Source organism: Pyxicephalus adspersus, chromosome 4 (assembly GCF_032062135.1).
Source record: "Pyxicephalus adspersus chromosome 4, UCB_Pads_2.0, whole genome shotgun sequence".
Classification (NCBI taxonomy): domain Eukaryota; kingdom Metazoa; phylum Chordata; class Amphibia; order Anura; family Pyxicephalidae; genus Pyxicephalus; species Pyxicephalus adspersus.
Genome location: NC_092861.1, coordinates 133,065,892 through 133,079,678, shown reverse-complemented (window position 1 = coordinate 133,079,678; position 13,787 = coordinate 133,065,892). Strand labels below are relative to the sequence as shown.

The window sequence follows — 13,787 nt, the reverse complement described above, 5'->3', positions numbered from 1 at the left end:
AAAGCACAGGAGATGAATTTGCTTCTCTGGTGAAATGGAAGGCAATGAAGAGAACTACAAAGAGATGCAGCAGATGTGGAGAGGTGGGAAGGATGGATAAGTCTGGCTGCAGCATTCATATTAGATTGTAATGGAGAGAGATAATAATTAGTGGAAAATTGTCCTTTGCATTGATGGTCAATGTAGTGAGAGATCAATCCATCATAGTTCAGTGCTAAAAGAACCCAAAACAACACAGGACCCTGATTTAAAAACACTGTAGTACAGAGTTTAGGATTTATGGAACACACAATACAGCACACAAAGTGCAGTAGTTTGGGCTATGGTATGATTGAGAGAACATAAAGTGTGCAATAGTCAGGCCTGTATAATGTATGACACAGCATGGAGAATTTACCATACAACATAACTGGACGGGTGGAGCAGCCAGGATTATATAACATATACCATAGCATACAAAGTGCAAGTGATGATCTAAAGCAGAACTTTAAGAATACAACAATGATTGTGTATATATAATGTAGCTTATAGAATGCACAAGTGAAAAAATGTCCATACCGCACTCCTCTTATGGCTTTGTGCCATGTGAAGTTTTTTTTTTACATAACTAGAAACAGAAAGTAAGGAAAGATTTCCTCCCTGTTTTGTATGGTTACTGTATGGTTCAGGGGATATTTGGATATATGCATTGGTCAAGGTCAGGTTGTACATTAGTCATGGTAAGCACATAACTGTAGATGCAAAGAAGCATGTCACTTGATCGCTCAGCTATATGCTAGAAAAAGAAATACCAATGTCTTTAACCAGGGAACATCAGATTGCCTCATGGAATCAGGAAGATTTTTCTGTGGAACACCAAAATGTTCTCATGGTCCACTGGTTGGCAACTGCTGATGGAGAAGAAAGTGCAGCATTGGAATTATTTACATATATAGGATATACATTAAAAAAGCATACGCTGATGTTATCATACACTTTGCACCATTTGGTAAACTATTTACCTCCAACCCCAACGTGGGCCATCTTTGGAACGCTATCATTACAGGGGATACGTATTGCCAAAGGATGTGGGAAACTTTAGTCAAATATACCACTAGTGGCTAAAACATCAATATTGCACAAATTGATGTCAGGACCCTCCCACATTAAGTCTTTTCTTAGAAAAGTTACAACATGTATTACAAATAGACTGGATAGAAGCATCTTTGGATTAAGAGCTGAAGCCTGACCCCTTTTATTGCGGTATGGGAGTCCTATGTTGCAACCTTACCTGGGAATACCACAAGACGCATTGTATCCACATTTGATCAGACTTCATATGGGCTGGTATGTATTGACCCTCCCACTGAGATCTAATTCACCCATTTTCCTGTAACCTCTCAGAGTCACTAACTGTTTCTGAAAAATAAACCATTGTACTTCTTTAGTTTAAGTCTGTATAGTCCTATGCAATTTTTATTTATGTTATTGTTTGTTTATGTTTCCTTTATTTCCTCACAAAACATAAACTATAGAAAAAAACATATTTAGGACAACCCTAAAACTACTAAGGTGTCCTAAATGCCACCCATATGTTCTGCATCTTACCACATTCTTGTGGTTTTGAAATCTTTTTTTGGTAGCCAGAGACCAGAAAATAATGAGAAAGAAGCATGTTGAGTATTATATACAATTAGTACCCACTAAAGATATGTGCAACATAAATTCAGCAAAGCTAAAAACCAATACAGGTAGTCCACGGGTTACCGACACCTGACATACGGAAGCCTCCTAGATACGAACACTGCCGCCTCCTAGATAAAATTGGGGCTTCTCTGCTCCCTCGTGTGCAGGACGGAGGCATGGAGGGAGGAGGGGGAGGTTTGCATGACTTGCAGAAGAAATCTTTTTCTAAAACAGCTGAGGTTTTGGGTGATCTTAGGGGGTGAGCTCTTTCTGCAGCCTCTTGTAACTCTTTAATGACCAAGACAAACTCTGTAGTTGTTTCATTTTGCATNTACAGTAACTGACACAACCCTGCCTAATATTATGTTGAGACAAACATCTGTCCTAATTGCATTGAATAAAATATTGTACCTTTTTCAACTTACATACAAATTCAACTTAAGAACAAACCTACAGTCACTATCTTGTATGTAACCCGGGGACTACCTGTATGTGTCATAACTGGCACTTGCACCCTATGCAGCATACTGGTGCTATCTATTTCATCATTGGCTTTTAATGCCTGTTTATTGTTACCTATAGGACAAGCATCACTAACATTCTCTAAAAAAATTGGAATGACACATTGTTGGGACAGAACAAAATGGTGGTGAGCTTTGTGTGCCTACAGCTGCATCAGTCTTTGTGCTGCACTGTGTGCTGTAACCCATCTGGACATTGTAGAACATAGGGGGTTGTCCTGCAGAAAGTAGAACACTTGGGACTTGTAGTGAGGACACTGGACAATTCATAAAATAGGGATTTCCCAGCACAATGTGGGACATGTTGTACGTGCAATATTTTCACAGGTTATAGTATATTTTTCTATTATAATTTGTATGCAATAAAGCAAAAGTTCTGTTGAGGGCTCTTTTTTATTTTGAATATGGTCAAAATATGGTCATGTGATTTCTGATGCAATCCATCAACAGTAATTACAGCATGTACTGTTTATCTAAATTCTCCTTTAACAAAGCTTTTTGAATATCCAAATTATTTTCTAACACCCGAAAAGTTCATTTAAGGGGACTTTCATGGTACTTCTATAAAAACAGCAACAATATTTATTAACAGTGTTTTTTTTAAAAACAAGTACAGTGTCAATCACTATACTGGCTTTGAACATAGATTTGTACAAACAGTAAAAGTATAATTTCATTCCTAAAGATCTATCTCTGTTCTTTACGCATTTCGCCCTTTAAGTTACAGTTATAGTAAGGTTGTTAGAAATGTTTTTTCTTTCGTGTAAACAGGAACCCCAGCTGGTTTTATAATTTCTCCAGACCTTTCTAACTTTTAAAAGACAGCTTGGCCTACATGTAAAAGTGTAGAAAAATATAAATAAGAGAAATAAAAATAATGAAGAACTGATATGCTGAAAACATTATTACAGGTAATAACACTATATATAATATCAGCCTGTCTTGATGTTTTTAACATGGGGAACCCCTGCTATATTTACTATATCTATAGCTTGCAGTATATTATAATAGTGGTCAGTGGGAATAGTGCCCCTACAGATAGACAAAAAGATCATCATTGGTGTCAGTTAAACTGACCTGAAAAGTAGAGACAGCTTATTGCCTATGGAACCCCTAGCAACCTCTGGAGAAACCAAGGTTTGGGAATACTTCATTATATTATGCTACATTGCTATTTTAGGGATTACTACTTACTGCAAGATATATCTCACATACGAGGGGGTGCTGAGAAGTTCCTGGCTTTGCCCCCTTTCAAATGAAGTAGAAAAATAATTGTGGGGGCATATGACAGCCTAATATCTTAGTATGTAACTGCAAATATCAGGTCTTTGCAATTCTTTTAGTGAGAAGCTGTGATGGCAGAGGCACAAGTTTCACATTGTTGGAGTTACAGGCCGTTATTAAGTTTTTGTTTCTCCAGGGAAAGGAAGGACACTTCTCCCCCAGTGTTTGTGACATATCAGTGTAAATGTGCTTTCCTGACTTTCCCTGGAAAAACAAAAAACTTAATGGCGGGCCTTAACTCCAACAAGGTGAAACTTGCTTATGACTTTGCTCATTTTGTCAAAAAGTCAGAATTTGCATATCAAAGTTTAGTATCCTGGGCCCTTTATCCTATCCTGAGGCCCTAAACATATGATTAAGACTAGGAGCTAATGATGCCAGACCACATCCCAATAACTCATGCTTAGTATCCTAGGCCTTGTGGAAAGTAATCTTCAGTAAAAAGTGATGGAGAAGATTATGAGTGTACCACGAAGTTTCACTCCAAGGACTTTGAGAACCAATCTCCACTGACCGGCTTCTAAATGAGCCACTTGTTCCAAAATGACCTTTCTTGCTGATAATCTGCATGTGTATATACATCTCCAGGAAATGTAATTGGATTTCTGAGAGGAGTGATGACTAAAGTTGATAATAAAAATGTTTCCTAAGTGTGACATTGACTTCCCCTAAAATGTCTCTGATGAGACAGCAAGTTTTCTAGTCATCTAGCTCCTGCCAGGTGCACATTGTCTAATGGCATTCTCCAGTGCTGTGATAAACAAGTCATTCCCTGTCATGTTGATAACTCCATCTTCCCTGTAAACAGACTGTGGCATTATGCTGCTTGAGCTGTCACATTACCTCTGTGTCAATCAACTGGAAAGACTAAAGAAAGGGGCAAACATCAACAGATTACACAGCAGGCACATGTCCATATACTGCCCATTTCAAAAACACAAATTACTAGAACCATTAGAATGTCAGAAAGGTTTTTAAGAAATTAAAAAAAAAGGCTTGATGGTAAAATAAAGTGCCAATATGTGTGCAGAACATCTCTAATGTATATTTTGTTCTCTACATTCTGTAGCAATACACAAGCTGGGTTTCATAAAATTTGGGCTGCCAACGGTGAATGAAAAGATGGCCAGAAGCTTTCACCATATGCAAAGCTCATGCAAATTGCTGGGGCTGCCAGACGCTGCAAGCAGCATCTGCAGTATTAAGAATCTGCAGTGGGTGGTTAGCGAACCCCCAATAACCACCTATGGAACTGCCACTATATGCTGATTTATTTTAGGCATGCATAGAGGTGCTGAATGGTGGCTGGCAAGATGTCAACTGACTGCTGGCTGCCAGGGAATAGTCAAAGTAAGTGGAATACATCCGCAGAACTTGATTCAATGGTTTCCACAGGCTAAATGTAAATAATGCAACATTTTACAATGACCTGTGCTTATGTTGACTTCTTTCCCAGCTCAGAGAATGCCAGGAAAAGCTAAGAAGCAAATTTGCTACTTGATGTTGTAAAATACAGTTATCCTTTACCATTAATTCACAAATGGATCTTGCCCATCCCATTAAGCTCTCCCCAGTGCAATAAGAAGTAATAAGTAAATGGCTATTGTTGGCAGTGCTCCAAATGTAGGTTAACGTTTTAAAGGTTTGGGGAGATATAAAGTACATTAATTACACATGACAATTAAAGAAATGGCTTTCTGCAGAGAAACTGCAAATGAAAGTGTTGCAGGTTAATATATCCAGACCCGTCTTGTTTCAAATATTTATAGGCAATGTCTAGTAGAAAATGAACAGTACTTTGTCCTCTGCTGATCAACTGCAATGTCACAAATGAACCTGTACCAGAAGAGTTAGGGTGCCAGGAATCGGTTTATTCAATCTATCTTTTTATGATTGTATATCTGCAGGCAATATCCCATAGTACCAAAGGTCACCAGCACCTCAAATATTGAGCTTCATCTTTTTAATGTGAAAGCATCATGTCACTGGATAAATGCTGATATTAGGGAGCTTAGAAATATTAACTATACCAAGGAACACTCAATGCATCTTTATCCCTTTGTTCACAAAGACTAAAAACATTGTAAAACTATCCAGCTATCAACTGTGTTTTTTATGGCATGTGGATACCTAATGCTGACAATAAGGGCCCTGATGCCATCTTAATGTAAGTCAACATACTGCTTGTACCACCTAACACACTGTAACCCCACTGTCTACACCAGAGTTTCTTAACCAGCACCCTAGGATTCCTCCAGAGGTTGCCAGTGGCAAGTTGAGCAATGAGCAATTTGTGCCTCTCAGGTCAGTTTAACTGACCCCAATGATCTTTTTGGCTATTTAAAAGGTGGCATTCTGTCCACTGGTTAGTAATGTAGGAGGCGTTTTCCTACTGACCACCATCTTAATGTATTGTGAGCTGTGGGTATAGTTATTGTAGTAGGGGTTCCCTAGGACCTGCAACTTATTTCAAGGGTTCCCCCATAATAAAAAGGTCAAGAAAGTCTGAACTATACTTTTACATTTGCTGTAGATACAATCCAGCACTGTGCCTCAAATCTGCTGCCATTGGCAATCAGAAGGCAGCCCTCTTGATTGCCAAGATCCTAAATTGTAGCAGTGCAAGGCTTGGTGTTCATGCAGCAATAGTGCCCAGCTCTCTTCTGTTGTGCCTCCTATAACTTCAAGAATACCTGTGACCTCCTACTGTATATTCCTGAGTGTCTCCTGTGATCACAATTTCCTTCTTTGACCTCCATGATCCTGTTATTCTAATTAAATACTTTGTCGTCTGTGACACCAACTACTTTCTGTGACTGTGAGTGCTTCCTGTGACCTCTAGACTAAAAGAGCCACATGTATTTTATGTGATTTCATGTGTCCCCCCCTCCTGTGATTCCTCTGACCTAGCGTGTTCATGTGAGCTCCTGCATTGCAATTTACTTTTATGCAACTTTACCAGTTACAGACTTTTACCTGACTATGTCTGCTCACTGCTGGATCTGACATTTGATTTGTCCCTGACTTTGAGACTGTGAAGTCTTTAGGACATTAAAGTCCATCAGTCCTTGCAAAGTGCTCAATGCATCTTCCTAGTCTCTGAGCCACACTCTCCTAGAACTGCCATACTGAGAACCTGCAACCTGATCATATCTCCTGTCTGCAACTTTCTGTATGGAGAATGTGATTTACCACTGAATTGTAGGCAGTGACCAAATATGATGGAAATAGCCAGCCTCTTGTATGACAGTAGAGTTTCATTATTATTATTATTATTATACAGTATTTTTACTGTATAGCACCAACATATTATGCAGCACTGTACAAAGTCTATAGTCATGTCACTAGCTGTCTCTTCAATCTAGCTCACAATCTAATGTCCCTACCATAGTCATGTGTCATTATTATAGGCTAAGGTCAATTATAAGGGGAAGCCAATTACCTACCTGCATGTTTTTGGAATGTGGGAGGAAACTAGAGTACCCGGAGGAAACCCACGCAAACATGGGGAGAACCTGCAAACTCCATGCAGTTTCATCATTCATCTCATTGCAAGCATTTGCCCAATTTCAATGTGCATTGTATATGTTCTATTTAAAGCATAACATACAAAATAAAATAAAAAAACATGGAGAGGACAGCAAGCAATAAATCACCGTGGTTTAAACAATAGTCATACCCTGCACAATAAACAATACAAGGCATGGGAATATCATTGTTATTATCACACTTGAATCACACTGCCAGTTGTGTGTACTCCAGAAGAAAAGACTCTAACATTAATATTTATTAAACTCTAAATATGCAGCTTACATTATTACTAAAGTGTGTTTTTATAATAGAATGAACAAGCCTATGGGGACAAAGCAATATTTATTTTAAAAATGCAAAGCCTTTTAACACAATGCGGCTTAAAAATGTACTTTACCCATAGCACAGATGTGTTTACAGACATACAGAGATGGGAGAAGGGAAAATAGTGGAATTTAATTCAGTACCTGGAAACCAGTTGAAATGCAGTGTTTCCCAACGTTATCCTTATACACCACGACCCAATATTCTATGCACTTACCAGCAATAGTTAAGGTCTTACATATTTATAAATATATATATACAGGTTCCCACCAACACGTTTCATCTCAAAGGCGTTGCTGTTAAACAATAAGTGAGTAAAGTACATAGACCTAAAAAGATGTCTGATATCAATGTTTTTGTGAATTAATAGGATGTCGACAATCATGAACATTGTTTGTTTGGTATTGTAGGTCTCATTACTGATTCCTGAGGAAGCGGATGAGAAAGTCCGCGAAACGCTTTGATCCACTTTTGTGAGACCGTACATAATTGAATTGGGTGTTTTGTTTGTTTTTATTTGGAGTGTTTTATCATAGAAGGGATGTGTTAGAATATGGAACTTGTTATTCTTCTTTTAAAAGTTACTACAGAGACATTGCCCCTGATTCATCAATAAAATCTGCGCTCGCTGGAAGCGCGAAAGTACGCGCGGCCAGCGATCGTGGTTTACCGCGGTCCGGACTCGAGTGTGCTCGTACACGCGCCTCCTCACTGCCAGCCGGATTCCTGCCTTCATAATAATGAGCAATAAACAGACCCTCCAACATGAGGACATATAAAAGGTCCTCTATTTGTGAAAGATGAAGGTACGAGATACTTGTTGAACAACTCCAACTGGTAAAAATGTTGATCGAACAGGCTCTGCAAGTATCTGCCTGTTGTATTGTTCTCTTTCACCTATGAATGAACACAAACACATAGATACTTAAATCCATTTAATTAAAAAAAGAATAATTTGATTCATTAAATTGATGCAGCAGCCTAAAACATAGTGCAGTGGTTGCCAACCAGTGGTCAGTGAGAAAACTTTTGTGGTCCACAGAAAAATGTGGACATTAGTTGCAATTATTATGTTTTATTAATATTAAAACAAAAATAATATTCTAATAAAATCTTATATTCTGAAGCGTGACGTCAGTGTAGTATTAAGTTGTATGAGGCAACCATTGCCGAGCCATACGCTTCAGTATTGTTTCCACCATTACAACAGTCACCCCGCTCCACGAATACCGATTCTCATTCGATTGTTTTAATTTTTTTTTTTACTTCTCAGATGCTATTTTAGGTAAGTATGACCTTAGTTGTGTATTTTCTTTAAATGATATATTTAATTGGCATCAAATAGTTTGTCATAGATAATAATTGTCATAGATTGGAATGAAATAAACCCATAATGATTGGGAAAAAGGAAAAGAGTATTTTGCATTTCTTTAGTAATACCAAAGATAATGCAACTAATGATAATGCCATGCATGCTATCCTGTCACTGGTGACAACATGCCAGCGATAGAATCACAATGCAGGGGAGAGAAATACTCACCTGTTCCAATGCACCCTGTACATCAGGGAGGGAGTGACACGTGACAACAGGTAGGGTATAATGATACCGTTACTGGGGAGTTGTCAGTAATAACAGGGTTAAAAAGGCACTATAAGCCTTATGCTGGCCGTTTATACAGTATAACCATAAATTATTTCAACGTAATATTGTTTTAATAAAAGATTTAAATCTTTCACAAATAGATTATGTGATATAGTTTGTTTGTCCCTGGATTGTTTGAAGGTATTTTGGCTTCCTATGCAAAAGCAAATACAAAGAGCTGCACACCTACAAGTGTAGAAATCTCACAACACGTATATATAAATCGTGGTTTACTAATATTATGTGCTGATTTAGCTCAACCCAACGCATTTCACCTTAGTAGGCGTCATAAGGGGTGGGACCACCCCCAAACATGTTAAGTAGAGCTAAATCAGCAAATGACGTCAGTACATGTGATGCTTCTACCCTTTCAGTTTCTGCACTATTGTGCAGTGTTTGTTGTTCTTTGTGTCTCTTCTGTGGAGCAATATATGGGTTTGTCTGTTCGGAGGGACTGAGGGAGATCTGATGTGGATTTTAAGAAGAGGGCGATTTCTCACTGTAGCTGCTATTAGTTTGTTATAAAGCCTGAACATTGAACACACATTTTATTTGATCAGGAGGTCATCGTTTACAAGCGTGGGTCCTCTGTTTACATTTTTATTATCTAGGGAAGCTAAGATCACAACATATGTGATCTTAAATAACGTTTTATGATTAGGCACCATCATTTATATATATGAGTTAGGTTCATTGGTTTTCCCAAAATTTCCCTTAGGCTGATAATGACATGACTATAGCACGGAATGGGCTCATTGGAGAACATAAATGTGAAAAGAGATAGATGCCCAACACTCATGTGAGTTAGATGTTTAGGTGTGTTGCCAAGTTTAGTACGTAATCAATGAGGAAAAAGAGGATTTGAAACGTCTCTTTAGGGCAACTATTTCATTATAAAGGTCACACTGTATTGGACAAAAATCACATTGGGTTCAATACTTTTGGATTATACACAGTTCAACTAAGTACAGGTAGTCCCTGGGTTACATACGAGATAGGGACTGTAGGTTTGTTCTTAAGTTGAATTTGTATGTAAGTCGGAACAGCTACATTATTTTAATAAATGTAATTAGGACAGATGTTTGTCTCAACATGTTATTAGGCAGCATGGTGTCAGGTACTGTATAAAATCCTCACTGTGAGCTAATCACAAACAAATGCCATGCTCCCTTCTCATCATTACTTATTAGAGAAATTACATTCTCTAAAAAGTAATTCTACTCAACATTATTAGTAAATCAGCTGCAGGCTAAGCTGGAAACCCTGTCCCCCGTCAGAATGCTGTAGAGAGGGGCACATACCCTCTGTGGGAAAGCAGTGGTCTCAATGCAGAGATGTTCTTTTCTGGGTCAGACCTATAAATTTGCAATTCACTTGTTTCCACTGATTGGAGAGCTTTGATTTAGCATGGGGCATGTTAGATCTTTAGAGAGAGAGAGACCGCTGCCTCTCTACAAAGAAAAAGGGTTCCAATATGCAGCACAAAGGCTTTTCTTTTATATTTCTGCTAGGTTGTTTTTGTACATAAAATAAGTTATTTAGGCAACACATAATATAGGTTGGGTCACATGGACCTATTCATATTTTTTGGCACCCCAACGCACCTTTGCTGTGCATAGCAACAAAGGGCAAGGGACTACATTGTAAGGCGTTTCCGAAAATCTGAGTTTTGGAACTCTATGGAGCATTCAATGGGAACTCAAAGTGCTGCAAATGAGTAAATCACTCATAATACTTTGCACACCTTTTTTTTGCTGCATCTCTAGAGCATTTACCTGATTTAAACTGAACGTTCAGTTGAACTTTTAACTCCTAAACCTCTAACAAAGCCTTATTTCACAACTGTCAGGTAAACACTTTAAACTGCCGCCATACAAACTCCCCTGACTAGTTTACTAACATCTTTCTCAACGGCAAATAACATAAAAGATTGTGAATAAACCCTGACTGACGGCCCATGGAATTTTGGGATTGGTAGTTTTACCTGAAGACCTGCCAGCACGTGGAACACAGTCAACCCCACACCTTGGACTACATTTCCCAGAATCCTTTTAAACAGAGACGTTGGCGGGAGGGGAAATCTGCGAAAGGGGAGCAGCTGGTGCCTTGCCCGCTTGGCGTCGCCGTTTCTATGCAATGTGCTCCTTTCCCCTAGCAACTACGCTCAGTCCTATTCTGCTAGCCGCTACGCTTGAATATCAACGTATACTCTGTATATCGGACGGCTGCTACGCTACGTAGCCTCCGCCTGTGATTGAAGCTTGAGTATTATTTCACCTCCAATGGTTCATGCGAAGATTACTGGAGCTGCATCCCTCCTCTAATAATGAGTATTGATTCTGCGGCTCATTAGTTTACCCTTCTTTTATTTCTTATTAATTATAGAGAATTGGACGTGATTGTTAGAGCTTCTTGCGGCTCCTGCTGTGCATAGTTGTTATTTTTTTCCTTGTTTATGTCTATAGCTTCCTTCCATCGCTGCAAGCTTCAATGCAATGCGTGATTTATTCTGTGCATGGGCAGAAGATGCTGCACTGATCCCTATGGACGAGCAGTAGAAATCCCCCCTTGCATCCTTTGCATCCCACCTGTGATTGCAATAAACTTAGAGCGCTCCGGTGCAGCAAAGTGCAGCGCGGCTTCCCTGGCACTTGGGTGGCATGCCATGCATTTGGCATTGATGGAGGCTCTCTCATCCTTCCTGCTGGCAGCTGCCTGGACAGGGGATTATGGTGGCACTAGATCGCTGCTGTGCTGTCATTAGCTGTGCAGGGAAATCTGACAGCAAGAGGCTTCCCTGGTGGAGGAGGAGCTGCCCGCAGGAGAGGACACCCTGCCAGGAGGAGAATCTTGTGCCACCCTTCATCTCTGATCCCCCTCTTCAACCGTGTCCTTGTTAGATCATGGCGGACAGGACAGCTCCTGGATGCCAGCTGCGCCTGGAGTGGGTCTATGGGTACAGAGGGCACCAGTGCCGCAACAACCTGTACTACACGGCTGGCAAGGAGGTGGTCTACTTTGTAGCCGGGGTAGGGGTGGTCTACAACACCCGGGAACACAGCCAGAAATTCTTCCTAGGCCACAACGATGATATTATCAGGTAAGAGAACATGCAACACTCATCAATGGAGGGATGGCACAGGGAGACACATGTATGTGCCATGCACTGGGCTCATGGATGTGCCTGGCATCAATGGGCAGTGTGGCTCCAAGTTATCTTCAATGTAGCTGTAACATGTATATTTGTGGTTCTGTGTTGTCTCAGATGTGGATCTAGGCTGGGTTTTATGTGGTTCTAATGTGGCTTTAAGCTATCTTTGATGTGTCTCTGGGCTATCTCTCATGTGGTTCTAGGCTATCTCTGATGTGTCTCTGGGCTATCTCTCATGTGGTTCTAGGCTATCTCTGATGTGTGTTCTAGGCTATCTTAGATGTGGCACTAAGCTATCTCTGATGTTGTTCTAGGCTATCTTAGATGTGGCACTAAGCTATCTCTGATGTGGCTGTGGGCTATTACCAATGAAGCTCTATGCTATGCCTAATGTTTCTTGAAGCATTATTGGCATTCCCATATAAAAAATGTTGAGAAACTCAAATTCTCCCAGTTGGAGGTGTTATATAGGCACAGTAGCTGTGCCACACCTGGGATACAGTAAAAAGACTCTGAATGCCTTGGATGAATATCACTTCTCTTTTTTTCCCATGCAGTGCCACCAAAAATGTAATCTGAATTATAATGTTGATTGCTCTGAGTAGGAAAATGTTTGTTATATTTCAACAATAAGACTATTCATTTTACTAGCAGCTGCAATTGATTTATTTTCAAGATGCTGGATATTCCCCAAACCATGATTCCACATAAACATTCTACATTTGTATATTGATTGCATGGCTTTGCAGCCAATACTTGAATATTGGTGAATACTGGATTACAATGTGAATATTTGTTTTATTTTTTAATAAAGCAGTGTTGTAACATTGACACTGAAGCACATATCATTTTAGTGAGGTCAGTTCAAAGAAAGATTCATTTTGATCAGGGAGACTAAAGGAATAAGACTGAGGGTATACACAGGGGAACTGACTTCTTTATTGTTTGTTGGGTTGGTATTTGTACACTGAAGATAAAGACCCGGAACAAACATGCAGGGTGGGTGTTAAAGCAGAATTGCATTCATGCATGCAGCAACATGCAGATTGCAACTATTTTGGGTTTCGGGAGTGCTGACAATCTGAAATAAAATGAGAATATACTCCATCACTGTGCAGGAAAACATTTCTACTGATATTCTGAAATCTAAGCTGTGACTCCTTAGTTATTAATGACAGGAGCATAATTAAAGCATCAATGTCTTCACTTTTAAAGTGCACTTGTGCTCAGACTTTAGACAATATTGTATTTATTATGCGGCAAAGAGTCTTTTTGGCATTGGGAGCACATTGTTTTGTAGACTGTTGTGTTTGTAACTTTGCTTCTCCCTACCCTCTCCCTTTTTGATAGTAATCTAGCCCTCTTCTTTTATACTTTGCACTGTTCTTTATACAAAAACCCATTTAATAAAAATGTTTGAAATTGAAACAAACTATGCCTAACCTCTGTAGCTCCAGACACTGTGGAGTAATTCATCCTTAAAATTCACAAGAGAGAATCTGTATTAGGGCTTCATTTTTATTTATTATGTTTGCCTTAAATGAAATACTGAAACATCAGAATATCACTGAACCATTTAGTATATTTTAGGATTAGTTCACAATGGGTGAATTTGACAACAAATAGTTACTGTAAACATACCAGTTTGTTTCAGTTGGTTTCCAATAGC

At 39.2% G+C, this 13,787-nt stretch overlaps 1 protein-coding gene across 5 annotated transcripts in view; it reads left to right on the top strand.

The window, feature by feature from the left end:
• Positions 1-11,588: 11,588 nt before the first annotated feature.
• Positions 11,589-13,787, top strand: part of EML6 (EMAP like 6) — a 99,496-nt gene continuing 97,297 nt past the window's right edge. For all 5 annotated transcript variants that reach the window (XM_072409687.1, XM_072409685.1, XM_072409686.1 and 2 more), the window contains exon 1: positions 11,589-12,067. In XM_072409687.1, the coding sequence (XP_072265788.1) occupies positions 11,871-12,067 (197 nt within the window). In that variant the 5' untranslated portion in view covers positions 11,589-11,870. The remainder of the gene's footprint in view (positions 12,068-13,787) is intronic.